This window comes from Dama dama, chromosome 10 (genome assembly GCF_033118175.1).
Source record: "Dama dama isolate Ldn47 chromosome 10, ASM3311817v1, whole genome shotgun sequence".
NCBI classification, from domain to species: Eukaryota; Metazoa; Chordata; class Mammalia; order Artiodactyla; family Cervidae; genus Dama; species Dama dama.
In genome coordinates, this window is record NC_083690.1 from 38,227,909 (window position 1) to 38,250,104 (window position 22,196).

A 22,196-nucleotide genomic window follows, 5' to 3' on the forward strand; every position below is an offset into this window, starting at 1 on the left:
TGGTTAATGGCAGGTTAATTGGAGCCCAGGAAGTCTGCCAGTGGTACAGCCTATTATGCTGATTTAATTTCCTACATGTGGAAAAGATGAGCTTTTTCTGATGTGATTAATTTTATGGTGTCAGATCATCCTGTCCATTATAGTTCAGATAAAAGGTTGTGTAAAATAGTAAAGCATTATACAATCTGAAATTGATTCTTCATGTAGGAGTCTGTATTTTGTGTTTTCATCAGATATAATCAAGGCTTTGTAAATCATATTACAAACATTTATTCAGTTCAGTTCAGCTGCTCAGTCGTGTCCGACTCTGCAACCCCATGAACCGCAGCACTCCAGGCCTCCCTGTCCATCACAAACTCCCGGAGTCCACCCAAACCCATGTCCATCGAGTCAGTGATGCCATCCAACCATCTCATCCTCTGTCGTCCCCTTCTCCTGCCCTCAATCTTTCCCAGCATCAGGGTCTTTTCCAATGAGTCAGCTCTTCACATCAGGTGGCCAAAGTACTGGAGTTTCAGCTTCAACTTCAGTCCTTCCAATGAACGCTCAGGACTGATCTCCTTTAGGATGGACTGGTTGGATCTCCTTGCAGTCCAAGGGACTCTCAAGAGTCTTCTCCAACACCACGGTTCAAAAGCATCAATTCTTTGGCACTCAGCTTTCTTTATAGTCCAACTCTCAAATCCATACATGACCACTGGAAAAACCATAGCCTTCACCAGACGGACCTTTGTTGGCAAAGTAATGTCTCTGTTTTTTAATATGCTGTCTAGGATGGTCATAACTTTCCTTCCAAGGAGTAAGCATCTTTTAATTTCATTGCTGCAAACACCATCTGCAGTGATTTTGGAGCCCAGAAAAATCCATGACCATTTATTCCAACTTTGTAAATGATTTACCATTTCAATTTTCAAGTGGCAATTGCACCTCTTTTGGAGCAAAAAAAAGGTCTAACTATGGAGAAAGATAGGCTTAAAAATTATGAATGTACAGTTTGTAACATCTACATAAACACATACAGGGAGTCCATATACCATCTAGGCATATTGGTATACATGCATGCTTGCTCAGTCGCTTCAGTCCTGTCCAACTCTTTGTGACCCTGTGGACTGTAGCCTACCAGGCTTCTCTGTCCATGGGATTTTCCAGGCAAGAATACTGGAGTGGGATGCCATGCTCTCCTCCTGGGGATCTTCCCGACCCAGGGATTGAACCTGCGTCTTCTGTATCGCAGGTGGGGTCTTTACGCTGAGCCACCTGGGAAGCCCCCAGGCATATTGATATAAGTATATATAAATTCCTAAAACTATGAGAAGGTGTTCTGTATTGTAAATTGTACCTCTCTACAGAGAGGTTATAAGAAAGGTATTCCTTCTCCCAGCTTTGAAGTAACCGTATGTGCAGTGATGTATCATAATTAGGAAGAACTACAGGTATGAAACTCCCCTGGTGGCTCAGAGGGTAAAGTGTCTGCCTGCAATGTGGGAGACCCAGGTTTGATCCCTGGGTTGGGAAGATCCTCAGGAGAAGGAAATGGCTGCCCACTCCAGTACTCTTGCCTGGGAAATCCCATGGACAGAAGAGCCTGGTGGGCTACAGTCCATGGGGTCTCAAAGAGTTGGACACAACTGAGCGACTTCACTTTCACTTTTCACAGGTATGAAAGGGCTTCCCCGGTGGCTCAGCAGTAAAGAATCCACCTTCAATGCAGGAGGTGCGGGTTCAACCCCTGAATCAGAAAGATGCCCTGGAGAAGGAAATGCTGCCAAAGAGCAGCCGGTTGGGGGGCCACCGCCATTGTCCTGTCTCCGTGAGGTGGGGCGGGCCCGGGCGCTGCCTCGTGACAACCCCACCCCTTACGTGAGAGCCGCCTGCACCCCCCCAGCCCCTCGTAGGTGTCTTACTCTACTCATGGTGCTGTGCTGGGCCTGAAGTCAGGAGGCAGCCCTGCTTGCTTAACTTCTCTGCAGAGCACATCATGAGAAACGCTGGGCTGGAAGAAGCACAAGCTGGAATCAAGATTGCCGGGAGAAATGTCAATAACCTCAGATATGCAGATGACACCACCCTTATGGCAGAAAGTGAAGAGGAACTAAAAAGCCTCTTGATGAAAGTGAAAGAGGAGAGTGAAAAAGTTGGCTTAAAGCTTAACATTCAGAAAACTAAGATCATGGCCTCTGGTCCCATCATCTCATGGGAAATAGATGGAGAGACAGTGGAAACAGTGTCAGACTTTATTTTTTTGGGCTCCAGAATCACTGCAGAGGGTGACTGCAGCCATGAAATTAAAAGACACTTACTCCTTGGAAGGAAAGTTATGACCAACCTAGATAGCATATTAAAAAGCAGAGACATTACTTTGCCAACAAATGTCCGTCTAGTCAAGGCTATGGTTTTTCCAGTGGTCATGTATGTATGTGAGAGTTGGACTGTGAAGAAAGCTGAGTGCTGAAAAATTGATGCTTTTGAACTGTGGTGTTGGAGAAGACTCTTGAGAGTCCCTTGGACTGCAAGGAGATCCAACCAGTCCATCCTAAAGGAGATCAGTCCGGGTGTTCATTGGAAGGACTGATGTTGAAGCTGAAACTCCAATACTTTGGACACCTCACACGAAGAGTTGACTCGTTGGAAAAGACCCTGATGCTGGGAGGGATTGGGGGCAGGAGGAGGAGGGGACCACAGAGGATGAGATGGTTGGATGGCATCACCAACTCGACGGTCATGAGTTTGCGTAAACTCCAGGAGTTTGTGATGGACAGGGAGGCCTGGCGTGCTGCGATTCATGGGGTCGCAAAGAGTCAGACACAACTGAGCGACTGAACTGAACTGAACAAAAACACAAAATGCTAATACAGAAAGAGGGGAGTTTATGCCAAGGAAGGGTGGCTTTGGTCAGAGGCACCAGGCCTCTGTGACTGGCTGAGGGGAGGACCACAGGGGTCAAGGGAGAGGGATGTGCCAGAGACGGAAGTGGTCAGAATTGCGGTGTGGGTGCGTCCTGCCCTGACCCTGCCAGACACCTGTTCTCAAGCACACTGGGGGCGCTGTGGGGGTCGTGGTCGGTTCCTTGTGAGCCCAAGAGGGGTTCTGAATGTTTCTGGTCTTCAGCCACTTGGAAGTAAATGCACTTCCTCAGGTACTCTTTCCTGGTCTGAATGACTTAACAGAATTATTAAAAGTAAGGAGGCCAGTGCAAATCAACTATCCCTCAATTGAAAAAAAAAAAAAAGGATGCCAAGGAGCACGTGAAAAGATGCTCAACATCATTAGCCATTAGGGACCTGCACATCATAACCACAGTGAGGTACCACTCCACACCCAACAGTGGCTGTAATTAAAGAGACGCCAGCATGTGTTGGTAGAGAAACAAGAACTCTTGCACTTTGGTGGGGGGGAATGTGAAATGGAGCAGCTGCATTGGAAAAGAGTTTATCAGTTCCTCAGAACAGGAACTTAAGACCCAGCAACTCCACCCCTTAAAGGTCTACTCAAGACAAACGTATGCCCACACAGAATCTTCACATTATTCCCAGCAGGCACAAGGTGGAAACCACCCAAACGTCCAGCGGCTGATGAATCGATAAACAAAACACTGTGTATCCACACTGTGGAATGTTAATCACACATAAAAAAGAATGAAGTCTTGATGCATGCTAAAACATGGATGGAACTTGAAAACATCCTAAGCGACAGAAACCAGATTAAAAGGCCACATATTTAAGATTCCACTCATTCAAAAATTTGAATCAGCAAGTCCCTATGAGAAAAAGCAGATTGGTAGTTGCTGGGGGTTGAGGGATGGGACAGTGGGGAGTGACTGCTTAATAGGCACAGGGTTTCCTTTTCAGGTGGTGAAACGTTTTTGAACTGGGTAATTGATGGTTGTACGACATTGTGAATGTACTTAATGTCACTATTGGTAAATTTAGGTTATGTGTATTCTATTGCCAAAAAATATAAGTATGCCACTTCTGTTAAGTCTTCAACCCTAACTAATTCACACTAAAAACAATATAATAGACATTGTAATAATTTGAGGCGCTAGTTGTGCACATTTCCCAGCCCTCTGTGAAGGGTTTTAGTTGGCCCCACCCAACTCAGAATGAATAACATGGTAAATGAATTTTGAGGCGCACACTTTGAGTTGTAAAATGAGTGAGTCATTGGGATGTAATGTACAGCAAGATGACTATAGTCAATAACATCATCATGTATATTTGAAAGTTGCCAAGAGAGTAAAACTTCTTATCACATACACGAAATTTTTTGGTAGCACTGTATGATAACAGGGGATAGCTAGACTTCTTGGGGTGGTCGTTCTGCAGTGTATGCAGACATTGCATCATCATGTTGTACACCTGAAACTAATGCAGTAGGATATGTCAGTTATACCTCAATATAAAAAATTTTTTATGAATTTTGTTGACATTAATGGAAATACAAAATTCAGAAGTCTCACTGAATTCTCACAGCAGTCCTCAGAGGTGGGAGGTATTGGTTCCAACTTTTTATAAACAAGAAAATGAGAACTTAGGTTAAATAATTTCACATGGCTAGTTAGTAGTGAAGCTGGGTTTAAATTCCAATTGGTTGATTCCCTGGTGAATGAAGGGTTTCCCATAGACTTCAAGTCTCAGCTTTAAGGCCTCTCAGTTTCATGACATCTTTGAAAACCCTGTTGGTAATTTTGAATTTGGAACTTTGTACTCCTTAAAGCAGATCCCACAAAATTGGATTTCTACACAGAAAATGAATTACAAAAGTAGTCTTTAAAACCTGGAAGCCTGGGTGTGCAACAGAAGATGTACACACATTGTTCCTGAAATCCAGTGGAAGGAAGTCCCAGGAAGCCAGCATTTGGTATTTTCTGTATATTTGGCTGCCCCGGGTCTTAGTTGCAGCATGTGGGATCTTGTTCCCTGACCAGGGATGGAACCCTGGCCACCTGCACTGGGAGCTCAGAGTCTTAACCACTGGGCCACCAGGGAAGTCCCAGGAAGCCAGCATTTGGCTCAGTGTAGAAAATGGCCTTGGCACAAGTCCTTCTGTAAAAACCTGCTAAGGAGCTGTGAACAGCTGTGCTTATAGTAACACCTCGGAGGATTCTGAAGCGGGGTATCCTGATGGTAGTCCAGTAGTGTCTGCTCCAGGGAAAGTCCAGAGGGCAGGGAACAGCAGCTACCGCAGATGTGCCACCTCTGCTCCCACAGCGAGGCAAGGATGAGAGAAGTAGGCTCCAGGATGAGCTTGGAAATGTTTGTTGATGGACTAAAGGAGTGTATCAGATAAGGGTGTTGGGCTCCCCCCTTCTGACTCTGTGAATCAGGTTTCTCTAGGCTTTCTTGAAACCATGACTGTTTGCAAGCTTAGTAAACTTGATCCCCACCTTCAGGATATCTCCAGCTTAGTATGGGAGATTATGAAAATACACACACACACACACACACACACACACACAGCTTTAACACAGGACCAAGAGCAAGAGTGAAAGGTACAAAGCTACAGGATTCCCTCCCATGGGATCATACCTTTGGGTGGAGGAGGTGCTGAGTCAGGGGGTGCTGTAATCCTGTGGACAGCCCAGGGACCGAAGGGGGTGGATTCTGCTGGAGGGAGCAGAGGGACAGGACACGGGAGAGTTCAGCTTGCCTGGGATTCAGGGCTCGTGGAAAGGATCATGGGAGATTTTGGATATATAGGTTAGAGTTATTATTTTGAGTGATAGGCTACAGGTTCTGTGTTTCTATGTGTCATTTCAAATTGAAACAAGAGTATTATTAGGACTAAAAGGTTTTTTCATGATGAAAACCTGACTAATGTTTTAGGAGCATAAGTTCAAAGATTAAAAATTATGAGATGACTAAAGAGGCAAACTAAACAGCATGCTCTTTACAACTAAAAACTGGACTCTTGATGTCCAGAATAGGTCTGTTTCTGTAACTGTTGAGTGTCGTGAAGATGACACACACATATATATGACTCAGGTATTTATAACTCAGAGCCATGGCTGATAGTCAGCAGCTTCCATTTTTATAACAATAGAAATTTGTGACATACTAAGTAAGGTTTCTTTTTTTCTCTTCATATGTATATGACTGAATGTTTTAATATTATCTCTTATTCTCTGCTTGATCTCGCCCAACTTTCCATTTTGCATTAATATTTTAAAACAACTTATGAGTCCTCTAGGAAGTTTAGAAACCATTTGATAATGACTATGAAAATATACTTCAAGTTTTTAAAAAATTAATACTTTTACTGAAAAATGAACTTAAGAAACAGTTTCAGTCTTTATCATTTTAAAATAGCTGTTTTAACATAATTAAAATCTGTGGTTATATAAACTATCTTGGGCACTGCTTTTTTTTTTTAATCGAAGGATAGTTGATTTACAGTGTTGTGTTTGTGGCGTATGGCAAAGTGATTCAGTTTATATATTATATATATATTCCTTTTCAGATTCTTTTCCATTATAGTTTATTACAAGATATTGGATATAGTTCCCTACACTGTATAGTAGGACCTCGTTTATTCTGTGTACAATGGTTTGTATCTGCTAACCCCAGACCCTAATCTATCCTCTCCCTGCCCTCCCCTTGGTAATCATAACTTTGTTTTCTGTGGCTGTAGTCTGTTTCTGTTTTGTAAATAAATTCATCAGTATGTTTTTTTTTTTTTAGATTCCACATATAAGCGGTACCACGTGATGTTTATCTTTGACTTACTCCACTCAGTATGACGATCTCTATGTCCATCCATATCGCTACAAAAGGCGTTGTTTCATTATTTTTAATGGCTGAGTAATATGCCATTGTGTATGTGTATATACATGACATCTTCTTTATCCATTCATCTGTCGATGGACACCTAGGTTGCTTCCATGTCTTGGCTATTGTGACTAGTGCTGCTGTGATTTCTGAGGGGGCACTGCTGTTTTAATTGAACCTTCCACGTGTATTTCCTTGAATTCATAAGTAATCCGTGTGATCATCATTCTGATGGCTGCCTCCGTCTCACTCATTTGTTTTCCTCTGTTGGTACCGAGGCAGAGCCCCTGTGCTCTGAGGGTGAGCACGGTAGTATTGGGATGAGGACAGGGTTTGTTTCTTCTTTACTCTCATGAAAAATTGTCCTTTAACAACAGCAACAAAAAAAGCCCTTCTATGGTTTTCTGAAAAGTACATAAAGCCCAGTATTCAGTAATCAAGGAATTGCCGTAGTTTTTCTTTCCTCATTTAAATAACAGTATGTTCACTTCAGTGAGCATCACTTGATAGACATTGTTCTGGTCACTTAGGGATAAATCAACAGGTAAAAGGTCCCTGCTCTTGGGAACTTGCGTTCTAGTGAGTGGTAAACAGGTCTGATTTGCCAGGCGGTAATAAGGTGAGTGGAGAAGGCAATGGCAACCCACTCCAGTACTCTTGCCTGGAAAATCCCAAGGATGGAGGAGCCTGGTGGGCTGCGGTCCATGGGGTCGCTAAGAGTCGAAAACAACTGAGTGACTTCACTTTCACTTTTCACTTTCATGCGTTGGAGAAGGAAATGGCAACCCACTCCAGTGTTCTTGCCTGGAGAATCCCAGGGGCGGGGGAACCTGGTGGGCTGACGTCTATGGGGTCGCACAGAGTCGGACACGACTGAAGTGACTTAGCAGCAGCAGCAACAAGGTAAGGGGCCGATGAGTGATGGAAAAGAGGGATGGGATGTAGCCAATTTGGGTAGGGGGTCAAAGAGGTGCGGGCTAGAGGGAGAGCGGCAGACAGATGTCTAGGGAGAGTAGTCCCTTGGAGGCTGGAAGTGCAGCATTCCCGAGCCCTTGTGAGCTTGGGTCGCAATTTGGAAGCTGGTCGGTAGAGGTGCAGTTAAGGCTGGAGAGAGGGGGGCTGAGGGCTGGAGAGGGGCTTGCAGGGGTGGGACAAGTCCCGTTGGGCCTTGTGGGTCATGGTAAGAAAGTTGTCTTTTAACCTGAGGTGGGGTTGGGGAGCTTCTGGAGATTTTGATCCCCAGAATGAAAAGGTTTGACTTAGCCTTTAAAAGGCTCTCTCTGGCTTCTGCCCAAAGAAGAGATTGTGGAAGGGTGGGACCAGGGAGACGGGGCGGGAGGCTGTGGTACCAGCGCAGGTGAGCAGCAGTGCTGGGCTGCACTGGGCATTGGCCGCCAGGGGTGGGGCCAGGGGTGTGGGGGTGAGGGCGTCAGGGTGGCTTTCAGAGGTCTCAGGGTTGGATGCCTGCTAGGCCCAGCGGAAATGTGAGTCCGGAGTTCCCTGTGTGCACGTGTAGTTCTCTGCCCCTGTGGACAGGAAAGGCCCGTCTACTCACCCAGGGTCACTGATGCTTGACAGTGTGCTCTGTGGACTCCCTCGGCTGGAAGGAAGCCAGCAGCTGTGAGCATCACAGCGTGTCAGGTGCATCACTTCTGTGTCCTCGTCTGAGTCTCGCCAGGTTCTGTCAGGGGCTGTTTGTTTACATGTCCACCTCACAGATGGTCCAGGGAGGCAGGGACCAGCCCTCCCCACCCCACAGAAAGCCTCGGAGCCCCAGGAACTTGCCAGTGGGGACCCTTTCCAGAGCGCCCTTCTCCAGTGTGAGCTGGGCTGCAGGCTGTGGGGTCCCTGCCATTTGCGATGGATCATCATCTTTTGATGGCTCCTTTCCTAAAGCATTTTTTGTTTCAAAAGTTTAGGTGCCGGAAGCAGGCTGGCCACTGATCGCTCTGTTTGACTGGCAGCTGGGGCCTGAGTGTGTGTTTGGGCCACAACAGGTGTGGGAGGCCGGTTGTCACCTGTTGCCTTGGGAGGCAGTCGTGCCACTTTAGCTTTACTTCCTGCACAACCAACACGTTGAGCTGAAATGGCTTCAGGCCGCCAGGCCCGCCCTCCCCAGTGCCTCTGTGATGCCAGCCATACGCCGCCCCCACCCTCCCAGGCAACTGTTCCAATAAAAAACAGCCCTAGTAATTAAAGCGTCCCGGCAGATGCTGGGAGACTTGCCTTTCCCTGGATTTCACACATGCCAGGCATCATTCTGTCCTCGGGCCCGGCCCGGTGGGAAAATCCAGGTCCTTTCTCATGCTTGAGTGAGGATGCAGGGTGGTCAAGAGCACAGGCTCGGGCTCAGACGTGAGTCCAGATTCCAGCCCCACTGCCTTTAGAACTTGTGTCATTTGGGGAAAAGTCATCCAGGGCCTCAGTCTGAGCTCCCGCCTCTGTTCAGTGGGTTCAGAGCTACTCTTAGGTGGTGAGGACTAAGTGAGGCCATTTCTGTAAGGCAGCCTGCACGTACTGGGCACCCAGGAAGGACCTGACACCTGTGAGCGGTCATGTCTATGAGCATCAGAGATGTCATCTTCCCCTCTGAAGTAGGAAAAGGTAAAGAACACTTAACTGTGAGAGCACCGAGTTATTCTGTTTGTTCTTATTCTGTGTTCCCGTTGTTCCTGTGGAGTAAGAGATATAATAAAATGGATTCTGGATTTTCTGGAATCTCCCTTAAATTCACATCATAATAGAACTAACCAACATGTACCTGGGATGTGTGGTTTTAGATTAATGGCTTTCCACTGGGAGCAGAAGCTTTGTTTTATTTCGTGTTTTTAAACTTGCCTAATTAGAACTGGTTGCTTTAAAACAAAACAACTGTAGTCTTTTGAAAAAATTCACTCAAAATTTTTAAGATGGTTTTTTTTACCCATTAATACTGAATAGAAACTGTTTCTCAGTTACTTTTCTGTGTGTTGTCCTCATCGCTGTGTTTTGGGGCCCTGTTTTAATTATTTTAAATAATTCACATTTTTCAAGTGTAGCATTTTTAACGTTTAAATGAAAATACCTACAGTTCATTAGTGACTCTGTAAGAATAACCGGTTGTCAGCTTCATTCATTATTAGTAATGCGCTTGCTTTCATTTTTATTGGCCTCAAAATGGTTGTCTTTTACCTTTAATCTACTAAGTGATGAAAAAGGAAAATGAATAATTAATGTTAATATACCTCACGTGATATAACTAATCTTTTAATGCTGTATTTTGCATTCAGATGTAAGAAGACAACTGCTTGTAATCTGTATATGGATGCAAAACTGATCAATTATCTGATATATACACTTGAATAAATTAACATTGTTCTTTTAGCTAAAATAAGAGTAGTGCATTAACATCCAACTTTTAACATCTTCGTTACAAATCCTGTACTTTGTTTAACTTGACAGCACTTATTTACAGCAGGTAGGCTAAATTCATTTAATTGTTAATCAACAATGAAGTAGAAAATGAACGTTCAATTTGCTTCCTGAACCAATCTTATGACAGAATTATCACCTAAACCTCAAATCTCCACCCTACTTAAGGTAATACTTGGTTAAAATCTGAATGGACATCTTTACTAGGTGTTACCTTAGGTATTGTAAGACTAGATCTCTGATCTTGTGGGATTGCATTTGCTCTGCACCTATCTGGAAAGACTTGATTCTAAAATATCCAGAAGTGTTTCTAGTGATAATTCCCATTGAAAGTCAAGTCCTGTTTGTAGGATAATTTGTTGTTGTTCAGTCACTAAGTCGAGTCCGACTCTTTGCGGCCCCGTGGGCTGCAGCACATCAGGCTCCTCTATCTTTCACTATCTCCCAAGTTTGCTCCAATTCATGTCCATTGAGTCAGTGATGCTATCCAACCAGCTCATCCTCTGTTGTCCCCTTCTCCTTTTGCCTTCAGTCTTCCCCGGAATAAGGGTCTTTTCCAATGAGTTGGCTCTTCGCATCAGGTGGCCAAAGTATTGGAGCTTCAGCATCAGTTCTTCCAATGAATAGTCAGAGTTGATTTCCTTTAGGATTGACTGGTTTGATCTCCTTGCTGTCCAAGGGATTCTGAAGAATCTTATCCAGCACCACAATACAAAAGCATCAATTCTTTGGTGCTCAGCCTTCTCTATGTTAGGATAATAGTAATATTTTATCTTTAAAAGCATTCTTACATAAGCTTAAAATTAATTCAGCATGTCAGTCCTATGGGGTTTATTAGTTTCCATTTATTCTTTCTTCAGACCTTATTCAGAAAAATGTCTCTTAAAAAAGAAAAAATATTTTAATGTTTCTTTTTCTAGCAACCTCCTTCATCCACTTTTCTTTTGCTGCCACACTTCCCAAACAAGTAGTTTATACCAGCTTCTCCCTCCCTCTCCCAGTCTTTACCGGAAGTCAGGAAGCTGGAAGGTGTCAAACACTGAGTGTCTAGTGTGTGTCTTGCTCTTGGCACGTCTCCCTCGTTAGGATACTTAATCCTCACAACTCGGGTTGCCAGGTGTCCACCACTGAACCCAGAGTCTGGGATTGTAGCTTCTTGCTTGGCAAACTGAAAATTTTATAAACAAAAATGTCTCGTTTTCTTTTTTTTTTTTTTTTTTTTAATTATCTTGTTTGTGGCTCAGGAGCCTCTGAGACTGGACCTCAGTGTTACTAAATCTTGGTGATAAGAAACAAAAGATGCCAGGAATTTGCTCCTGGAGGCCCTGTGGGTGGAAACAGCCCCAGATGACAGCCGGCTCTGCAGAGACTGCAGATGAACACCCAGCGCCCAGAGGTTAGGGCCCAGGCATGTGGGTTCCACAAAAGTCATTTTTCCTGTAGGCATTTCTGTAACCAGTATGGGTATAGCAATAGAATCAAACACTACAGATGCCACCTTCTGAGGGGTCCAGCTTTCACTGGTTTTCTTCTCTTGCCGTCACTGAACTTCCATGCTTTACTGCAGTCAGCCTTCCATTCATTGATTCAGTATATTCATTAACGACCAGACTCTTAAGGCCTGTGTGTTCCTGGCAGGCACCTGGGTAGGGGCGCAGCACACAGGTAACGGAATTGAGAGATCCACTTCTCTTCCGTGTTAACTGCCAGAAGCATTCAGACGCTGCGTGTGTGTTCCTCCCAGGGAGCCACTGGTTCCTAATCACTGCAGACGACAGTGCAGTCCACACGACTGCCGTGAATTTATTTTTAATTAATAGACTATTTTTTAGAGTGGTTTTGGGTTTACACAGAACTGCCGAGACCTCACAGAGTCGTCACGCTGCTCCCTCCCCTGCTCACTGCTTCCTCTGTTTTTATGTCTTGCACCGATGTGGTGCCTTTGTCACAAATGATGGACCATAGTCTACATCGGGATTCTATGAGCTTGACAAATACATAAAGAGAACCCCTACCAACCTTTGGCAGTCACTAATCCTTTTTTTTTTCCCATCAATGTTTCTATAGTTGTGCCTTTTCCAGAATGTCATTTAGTTGGAATTGCATATCAGGCAGCCTTTTCAGACTGGCTTCTTTCACTAAGCAACATATATTTAAAATTCCTCCATCTTTTTGTGGTTTAACAGCTGGTTTCTTTTTAATCCCTGAAGAATATTCAGTTGTACACACGTGCCAGTTTGTTTACCCACTGAGTTGGGTTGTTTCCAGGTTTTGGCAGTATGAATAAAGCTGCTTTAGGTATTCATATACAGGTTTTTCCACAGACGTAATATTTCTAGGCATTTGAGTAGACACCTAGGAGTACAATTACTAGAATAAGACTAGTTTTGAATAATTTGAATATAAGAATAGTTGGAATAAATTGAGTAAAACTGTTTACCTGGGTGAGAAGCTGCCTAACTGTCTTGAAGCCACAGTAGTTTTGCATTCCCGCCCATCGTGAATGAGCGTTCCTCTTGCTCCACAACGGCATTTGGTGTTACCAGTGATCTGGATTACAGCCATTCTGATAGGTGTGTGCTGGTATCTTATTTTAATTTGTAAGTTCCCATATGACTTGGAGCATCTTGTCGTATGCTTATTTGCCATCTTACGTTTTAATTGAGCTATTTTCTTATGTTTGTGCTTTGAGTGGTCTTTATATTATTTGGGATACAAGTTCTTTATCAGATATGTGTGTTGCGGACATTTCTTCCCAGTCTGTGAACTTGTCTTTTCATTCTACTGACAGTTTTTTTTTTGCGGACCAGAAGTTTGTGATTTTAATGAAGTCCAGCTTGCCAGTTTTTTCTTTCACAGATCATGCTTTTGGCCTGATAGCTAAAAACTCAGTGCTAAACCAAAGTCATGTGAATTTTCTCTGGCTTTATCTTCTTAAAGTTTTATTGTTTGGTATTTTACATTTAGGTGTGTGCTCCATTTTGAGTTGCTTTTTATGAAAAATGTAAGGTCAGGCTCTAGATTTCGTTTCTCTGGAAGTAGATATCTAGTTGTTTAGCACCCTTTGCTGAAAGGACTGCCCTTTCTCCATTATTTTTGTCCCCCTCATTGTCTTTGGGTTGCTTTCGAAAATCCTCTTACATGGAGTGTCAATTATAACCCACTGTTATTATCCTGGAGTCCTGTTGATGGGTGATGTGGTAAAGTATTGGAGAGGAGGAGCATCCTTTATAATCCCATGTTTAAATCTCCATTTTGGTGGTTTTGTGGTGTGTTACTGGTTTTTAGTGGCCACAGTGTGTGGGTTGTGATCTTCCCGAGAGTTTCTCAGGCTCTTTTCCCCTCTGCTTACCTGAGACAGGAAAGCAAGAGGGGCAGCAGGCAGCTAGTTGTCCTTCCCCAGATCAGATAGGGCTCAGGGAAGGGTTTCCCTGGAGGGCTGGCCTTCCTTACTCAGAACAGAGCAAGAACAGGGTAACTCTGGGCAAATTTCAAAACACTTTGCCCTCCCCACCACCAGAAGCCCCAGAGGAATTTTCTCCATTCCTTACAATAAAAACCTGGTGGTGGGGGTGCGTCCTAGAAATGAAACTCCTGAGAAGTGAGCCCCTGTTGTTTTTAACTCTCCACACGGAGCCTCCAGCGATTCCTCCCTGCGTTCCTGGCAACCATGGCTCCAGCATCAGTTTCTGCTCCCTGTAAACTCTGATTTTCCACATCATTCTAATTCTCTGATGAATCTGAGAGTTGTTTTTCAGTGTGTTTAGCTTGTTTCTTGTTGTGAATAAGGGAGTGACAACTTTGAAGCTTTTTACGCGTTGGAGCAGAAGCCAGAAGTGCCCTTATGGTTGGTTCTAACCAACAGCAATCAAGGTGTGCCTGTTCTCATAATGGATGATCCTGATGGAGTCCCTTCAACTACAGTATTGTGAAAGGCTGTGAGGCAGAGAAAAGTGCAGTGTATTCTGTTTGATGGTGGGAGATTGAAAACTTTCCTTTGGGGACCCTGGCAATGAAGCGGGGGGTTGGTGAGAGAGGAGATGAGCTTAGAAGAGTTTGGTGTCTATTTCTCTCATTCTGTAAGTCTTAAGAGTTCTTCCAAAGCATTTAAAATACATATATACATATATATTTATAATGTATAAGGCTTCCCAGGTGGTGCCAATGCTAAAGAATCTGCTGCCAATGTAGGAGACATAAGAGACACGGGTTCGATCCCTGGGTCAGGAAGATCCCCTGGAGGAGGAAATGGCAACCCACTCCAGTATTCTTGCCTGGAAAATTCCATGGACAGAGGAACCTGGCAGACTCCAGTCAAGAGTCAGACACAACCAAGCACACACGCCATATTTGTATAAGGAGCAAAAGATAATAAAACATGGTGACTAGCTACAAGTTGACAGCCTCATATGTGGATTTTATTTCGGGAAGACAAGTGCTCACCCAGAAAATGGCTTGTTGAGGAGTGAGGGGGTTCTGTTGGCATACATCATGCATTATGGGGCTCACTTGTTCCTTCTGTCTGGGCACGCACACCTTACCAGCCAGCATTTCCCTTCAGTGCTCAAGACAGACTCACACCCACCCAAGCCTGTGAAGCGTGTGTGCTGGTTGCCACCCGCTCACTTCTTTGGCATCGTGCCTGTCTGCACCTGGTTTATTTGCACAATTTCAATACTGACGAGTGAGGAGCCCCTCCACCTGCATCCAGGGACGGGGGTAGACAGCCTTTGAGAGATGTTCTTAGACGCTGGCAGGTTGGGTCACCCGATGCTGGTACTAACGACCCTGAGTGCATATCTGTTGTTTTTTTTAACATCTCCCACCTGTGTATAATTTGCTTTTACTTTCATTATATTTCCTCTGCATCACATTAGGTATTTGGAAAACTCTCAGGAAAAGTATAGCCTTTTTACAGTAACTTTTTTTTTTAATCACTTTTCCTTTAATTCATATGGTGTAACTTTAGGCCCATAGTGGGTTGGCTTCCACCTTGTCATTTTATTGTCCGATTCCACTCGAAGTCACATAGAGGAAATAGCATGTGACTCAGTCACTGCTCTGCACTCTCCAGAAATAACAGACGTTGTGAGTATCCATGATCAAATATAAGCGAGAAAGAACATTTATGCCCACGTGTTCTGTGTCCCCGAAGTCTGCTAGTAGTTTCCCTCTGGCTCCTCTAAACTTACACCATGAATTGACGAATAATTATCTAGTTGAAAATATATTAATAGTGCCATGATTAATCCACATTTCAGATGAAAACCTTGTGTTCAGAATGTTACAGAGCGGAGAGAGTGAGGAGGCTGCGTCTGGCTCCCGCTCTCACAGCCATTGCAGTACATTGAGCTCCATAGAGACAGCGCCGGGGCAAGTGAGAGCCGGACGGGCACTGGGCGACTCTGTTTCTCGCGGAGGATAAATAATTAAACACGGGCAAAGGAGATCCTAAGAAGCCGAGAGGCAAAATGTCATCATATGCATTCTTTGTGCAAACTTGCCAGGAGGAGCACAAGAAGAAGCACCCAGATGCTTCAGTCAACTTCTCAGAGTTTTCTAAGAAGTGCTTAGAGAGGTGGAAGACCATGTCTGCTAAAGAGAAAGGAAAATTTGAAGACATGGCAAAGGCGGACAAGGCCCGTTATGAAAGAGAAATGAAAACTTATATCCCTCCTAAAGGGGAAACAAAAAAGAAGTTCAAGGATCCCAGTGCACCCAAGAGGCCTCCTTCGGCCTTTTTCTTGTTTTGTTCTGAGTATCGTCCAAAAATCAAAGGCGAACATCCTGGCCTGTCCATTGGTGATGTTGCAAAGAAACTGGGAGAGATGTGGAATAACACTGCTGCGGATGACAAGCAGCCTTATGAGAAGAAGGCTGCTAAGCTGAAGGAAAAGTATGAAAAGGATATTGCTGCATACCGAGCTAAAGGGAAGCCTGATGCAGCAAAAAAGGGAGTTGTTAAGGCCGAAAAAAGCAAGAAAAAGAAGGAAGAGGAGGAAGATGAGGAAGATGAAGAGGATGAGGAGGAGGAAGAAGATGAAGAGGATGAGGAGGAGGAAGAAGATGATGATGATGAATAAGTTGGTTCTAGCGCAGTTTTTTTTTTTTTTTCTTGTCTATAAAGTATTTAACCCCCCTGTACACAACTCACTCCTTTTAAAGAAAAAAAATTGAAATGTAAGGCTGTGTAAGATTTGTTTTTAAACTGTACAGTGTCTTTTTTTGTATAGTTAACACATTACCGAATATGTCTTTAGATAGCCCTGTCCTGGTGGTATTTTCAATAGCCACTAACCTTGCCTGGTACAGTATGGGGGTTGTAAATTGGCATGGAAATTTAAAGCAGGTTCTTGTTGGTGCACAGCACAAATTAGTTATATATGGGGATGGTAGTTTTTTCATCTTCAGTTGTCTCTGATGCAGCTTATATGAATAATTGTTGTTCTGTTAACTGAATACCACTCTGTAATTGCAAAAGAAAAAGAAAAAAAGTTGCAGCTGTTTTGTTGACATTCTGAATGCTTCTAAGTAAATACAATTTTTTTTATTAAAAAAAAAGAAAGAAAACCTTGTGTTCATACAAGTAATACTTTTTAAAATTTTGTTGTTTAACTTTTAAAGTCCATAGTGCCTATTGGCTAAACACGTGTATCTTCATACAGTGTTACCCACATTTTAGACAGATTTGTTCACGGCTCCTAGAATTAGAGTGATACCACCAATAGCTATTATTTGTATGAATTAGAGAGAAAAATTGATGGTAGACATTGACTTTTTAGTTGTATCAACTTCATGACTTTGAAAAATAGGTATATATTTCAATTTCTTTAATACTGCCATTTAAGAATATAATTTATTCAGACTGGGTCACATTACTGTACTTACTATGAGTTTCTTCCCAAAATATTGACTCAAAACCTTAAAGGGAAAAAAGGAAATGATTGATCCCGTACATACGGTGCTGTAGTTCCTGGGATTGACACGTAGATTCCTGTTTGGGCATTTATTTAGCTCTGCTCCATTGAATTCTGGGCTATGCTTTCTCAACTGCTTTTTCTTTTTTCAAAACAATTTTTTTCTTCCCAAATGTAATTTATGAAAAAGTAGGTTACGGAGCTGAGTAAAATGTGTGTGATTCCACATCTCAGACATAAAGTAACACTTGCTTTATTAAGAGTAAACATCCGTAGATTGAACATAAAGGCTGTTTTCATTTTCTGTTCCAAGATACTCTTTGGGCAGCTTGCATAATCACAGGAAAGATGTTTTTTAATCCTTTTCATGCCTGAGGACTCAGAAGTTGCTGCTCTGAGGTCGGCATTTAAATTCCACCAACAGTGAGGGACTTAGCAGGGGTAAGGTTAGGTGTTCCCTTCCTGCCCACAGAGTGAATGGTCTGTTTCACTGGGCCCTTCCATCAGGCTCTGCAGTGGGGAGGGGGCACAGGCAGGAGAGGGTACGGGCAGCCGGGGCCCTCAGTTCAGGCCAGAGCACTCGCTTCAGCGGCGCTGGTGTTCTCACAAGCCCAGACTTTTGGTAGCACGTATCTCGGAGGTCGATGTTATATAAGATTGTAGAAATAAAGTTCTTGACAACATGAAAAAAAAAATTGTGAACACTTTCCTCCTAGCCTGAATCACTCTGACTGATTTAAGCAAAATTATTTTAAGTAGATCTGATTTGCCTGGAATAGAGTGCTTGATTTTCAAATAATTGGTTTTTGTTGTTGTTTATTATTTATCTCCAACTGGGAGTTATTTATGGGTTTTAAATAGATGTGAAGTTTATTAATATTTCACCTCAGATTATTTCAATACATGAAATGACATTAATGTAATTATATTCTTGGTCAGATAAAGGCTTCCTTTGTGAAGAGCTCTGGTTTGTGTATTTGTTTCATGTTGAGCTTTAGAACTGAATCACAGGATAAATGGAGTCAGGATCACTGAAGGTGTACAGTGGGTGCCTTGATACCCTGGCGGGGGCCTTCACTCATGCTTACCCAGCAGCAGTTCCTGGAGTCACATGGTGCCTAGGGGCTTCCGTACCTCTAACCTATTAACCCGGTTATATCCTTCCAGGAGAGTCTCTGTCCCCACCACCCACCGTGGTCATTTTCAGCAACACTGTTCATGGTGGGCTTCAGGCTGAGAAGTTGGTTTACCTGGGACACCATGGGTGGGAGTGACACTTTACATGTAGATTTGGAGAGCCCCCTGGCACCTGGGAGGAAGCAGATCCAGAAGAGAATGGGCTGGGAGTCATGGGAAATGAGAGCTAAGAAGAGGAGGGCGGCTCCTCCGAGGTCCAGCAGGCAGGTTGACACGTGTGGGGCAGGGCGTCTGGGGAGACTCCCCACCTCTGCTGGAGCGGGCCATCCCCACGGGCCTCCTCTGCGGGGCAGCAGAGGGCTGGCACATTTGTCACCCAAGGAAACAGGAAGAGTCAGGGCACAGTTCCACCCCCAAGCTGGCCCAAGCGACGGCCCCGGGGAGAGAGTCTTTGTCTGTGAGTGTGGCACACAGGCAGGCCATCGGCCCCTAGGACTGGCTGGCTGGCAGCCAGGAGCTGGGATTAGAGAAGACGGTGAGTGCACTGGGAGGTGTGCTGAACACGAGGTGCCCGATGGGGTTGGCAGGTGGGCGTGTTCAGGATGGGTTGAATTTCTGAGTCTGAAGGTGAGGGAAGAGCCTGGGCTGGCCCTCCTGGAGTCAGATGTCCTCAGGTGTCCCCAGAGCTGGGCACGGTAGAGTCCTTTGCACAGAGGTGCTCTCCGAAGCCCGAGTCCAGTCCGCAGCCTTTCCCTCTTTCCCCACGTCTGCCGTAGTCATCCTCTTCATTCTCCCTTGTCAACAGCCATTCAGCTTTGCCCAAAGAGTTCCTTTTCACCTGCCCACTGAACTGTAGGATGGTCCCCCCGGCACGTTGTGTGGTTTGGTATGACTTGGTGGTGGTCCAGGTGACACTGTTGCTCCCAGTTCTTGGATATCAAACCCATTTGGTTCTTGTAGAGACGTCGGCAGAGGGAGGCTCTTGTTCCCTTCTAGAAGCCGGGAGGCAGCGCTCTGCCACACACCGCAAGAGATGCACCTGGAGCATCTAGCTGCTTTTTGGAGCAACAACTCCTTTGTCCTGGAATATGTAGCCCCAGGAGATAGAACAAGGTCCCTGCTTCGGTTTCCCAGATTTTTTTTTTTTTTTTTTTTTTTAAGATTTTCCAGAGTGATAGGAGAACTAATATAAGAAAAAGAAAATAACCTTTATCTTTTATGCCTGACAGATAATCAGATTACCCAGGGGATTAGATAAAAAATGAGTCATTTGTTCCTATAATTAGTTACTATAATGACCAAGATAATCTTTTGTAAGAGAATTTAACAGTTAAACCTGATAGGTAGGATTCGGCTTAGGGGGTGGGTAAGTAGCTGGAGGACGAGGGGAGCTTGAAGACAGCTGGTGGGTCTTGGGGAGTGTTGTGCTGTTGTCAGCTGTGTCCGTCGGGTGTCCACCCCTGCTGTTGGGCCACAGCCAGTGTTCCCAGTGCCGCGGGGCCGGGTGCTCACCTGCCCTGGGAGCAGCTGCGGACTAGGCCTCATCCGCCAGTTTACTGCCCCTCACATCTTTACAACACACCACACAGTGGCTTTTCGTCCTAACATCCCTGATTTTGTTCACAGGCCATGTTCTCATAGAGATTTCGAGCATCCACAAGAAACTCAACGACAGTCTTGATGAAAATGTATGTGAACGGTTTTTCTATTTGCCAAATAAATATACTTATTTTATTTTGCTTCAAGTCTCAAACCTGGTCTCAATTTTTCACTTGTGTTCACAGTTCAAAAAATTCCATAAGGAGATTATCTATGAGCTGGAGAAGAAGACAGAGCTTGATGTAAAATATATGAATGTGAGTACCAGGTTTTGCTTCACCTGTCCTGGGCGGAGGGCACCTGGGGCGGGGAACCTAGTTTTCAGGGAGGCTGTGCTCGCCTGATGGCTAAGCCTAAGGAGAACTTGCCCACGGTTGAGTCGGCGGCGGTGGCGGCAGCGAGCGTGAAGGCCACAATACCCCGTTAAAACAGCCAGAGCAGCCGCCTGCCTGGTGCTTCAGTAAAACAGGTGCAACGTTTACCTTCCAGGCGACTCTCAAAAGATACCAAGCAGAACACAGGCATAGATTAGATTCTCTGGAAAAATCGCAAGCTGAATTGAAGAAGATAAGAAGGAAAAGTCAAGGAGGACGAAATCCATTCAAATATGAAAGCAAAGAGACTGAGGTGAACTTTTCAGCACTGTGTTACTTTATTTTGGGGTGGATGGTTTATACAGTTAATGGGAGGCATGCTCATCTCAGTCAGCCTATACTTTATCCATCAGATGTGCTGCTGCTGAAAGTCAAAAATAAGCATTTTGACTGACTTGGTGGGAACTGAAGGCCGCAGAGTTCCCCAGAGTTAAGAATAATTAGTCAAAAGCACTGGTGTTGTCTCCTGACTTTGGGAGAGTGATAAGCATTGTGTCCCCATTTTACAGATGGGAAAAGTGAGGCTTTGGTTAACTCACATGGTTGGCACTTGGAAATGTGATTTGATCTTGAACTTTCTGGTTCCAAAACCCATTATTTTCCAATAAAACATGATCCTGTCCCTGGAGTAAAAGTAATATTTTATGCAAATTGCCAAGTGGAATGTAGGGCCTTTGGCAACTTCTCTCCAGGCATGGATCAGGGACCTTAATGAGAATGTTGATATCTGCTCGGGTCAGGTTAGGGCTTTGTTGTTCTGTCTAATGTTTATCTGCCTTCAGCATTCACTCCATTATCAAAATAAAGCAGCTGTAAAGATGGCAGGAGATAAGTGTCAGGCTGGGTAGCTGTTTGGTTCCTCATGTCATACTTGTATAATTATTATTTATTTTCCTAGTATGTAGAAACCATTACTTCTCGCCAGAATGAAATCCAGAAATTTATTGCAGATGGTTGCAAAGAAGCCCTGCTTGAAGAGAAAAGGCGCTTCTGCTTTCTAGTCGACAAACACTGCAGCTTTTCAAGTCAGATACACCATTACCACACACAGGTGGGTGCAACAGCAAATGTTTTCCTGACATTTAAATACCCTTGACAAGATTTGCCTTCCATAGGTGCCCCAGTGTAAAGCAATGGGCTCATTTTGCCAAGGAAAGAATTCTAAGGAAATAATTTCTGACCAACTTGAATGAGTAAACTTTTAGAAATGTAGATGAAATGGTCAAATGTTTGCTTATCATGTTGAATTTAGTAACACCCATTCATATTTAATCAATGGCTGAGAAATGGCACTTTTCCCCCTTTTCTTACCCATGAGCCAGCCTCTCTCAGACTCTCCCTGATGCATCTTCAGCGTCAGTGTCTTCACCAGAACCACGGGTGAGTCCCACCAGCCCCCAGGTACACCCCACCTGGGTGGTCTGAGAGGCTCTCCTGGGGTCCATGTAGACGGTGTTGCTGGAAATCCTGTCCTAGACCACAGACCCTGTCACAGCCTCAGGACAGCTGGACGGGAATCCTTCTTCACACTTTTTCACTCCTCAAGTTGTGTGTGTGTTCCTGACCCCATCAGCCCCGTAACTAGCTTTGTCACCCTCCTTCAGCACATGCAGTTGTGAGGTTATGCTTCTAGGAATCATCACAAACTATGTCCCAAATTTCCTTCCCTCGTTTTTGTTTTTTAACAAAACTGTGGCCTCTGTTGGGCTTCTGTGCGCATCCAGAACTGGCAGTGACTGGGCCGCACACTCACTGCTGCTCACGGTGGAGCGATCCAGGGCACACGCCATCACGCGAGGAGCATCCTAAAGGCTCGAATGCAGGGCCGCTTCCTTTTGGGGGAACCTGGCCTTGTATGCATGCATATATCATAGGTTACATATTCCGTAAACTTGAAGGAATATTTAGCTACCAAATCTAAATACCCAAGGTCTCAAATTGTTACAGAAAAGAAAAACAAACATGATGCATTAGATGATGACATTTGTCCC

General features: G+C 44.3%; 2 protein-coding genes across 2 annotated transcripts in view; both read left to right on the forward strand.

Annotated features, from left to right (window-relative positions):
• Positions 1-22,196, forward strand: part of BAIAP2L1 (BAR/IMD domain containing adaptor protein 2 like 1) — a 78,044-nt gene that overhangs the window by 39,077 nt on the left and 16,771 nt on the right. Inside the window, exons 4-7 of the mRNA XM_061153741.1 lie at positions 19,859-19,920; positions 20,017-20,088; positions 20,321-20,458; positions 21,104-21,256. Of these exons, the coding sequence (XP_061009724.1) occupies positions 19,859-19,920; positions 20,017-20,088; positions 20,321-20,458; positions 21,104-21,256 (425 nt within the window). The remainder of the gene's footprint in view (positions 1-19,858; positions 19,921-20,016; positions 20,089-20,320; positions 20,459-21,103; positions 21,257-22,196) is intronic.
• On the forward strand, positions 15,608-16,362 carry LOC133063867 (high mobility group protein B1-like; the record flags this gene model as incomplete). The annotated part of the gene is made up of 1 exon (XM_061153762.1): positions 15,608-16,362. A coding segment is annotated over one exon (654 nt), but the record flags the coding sequence as incomplete, so codon positions are not given.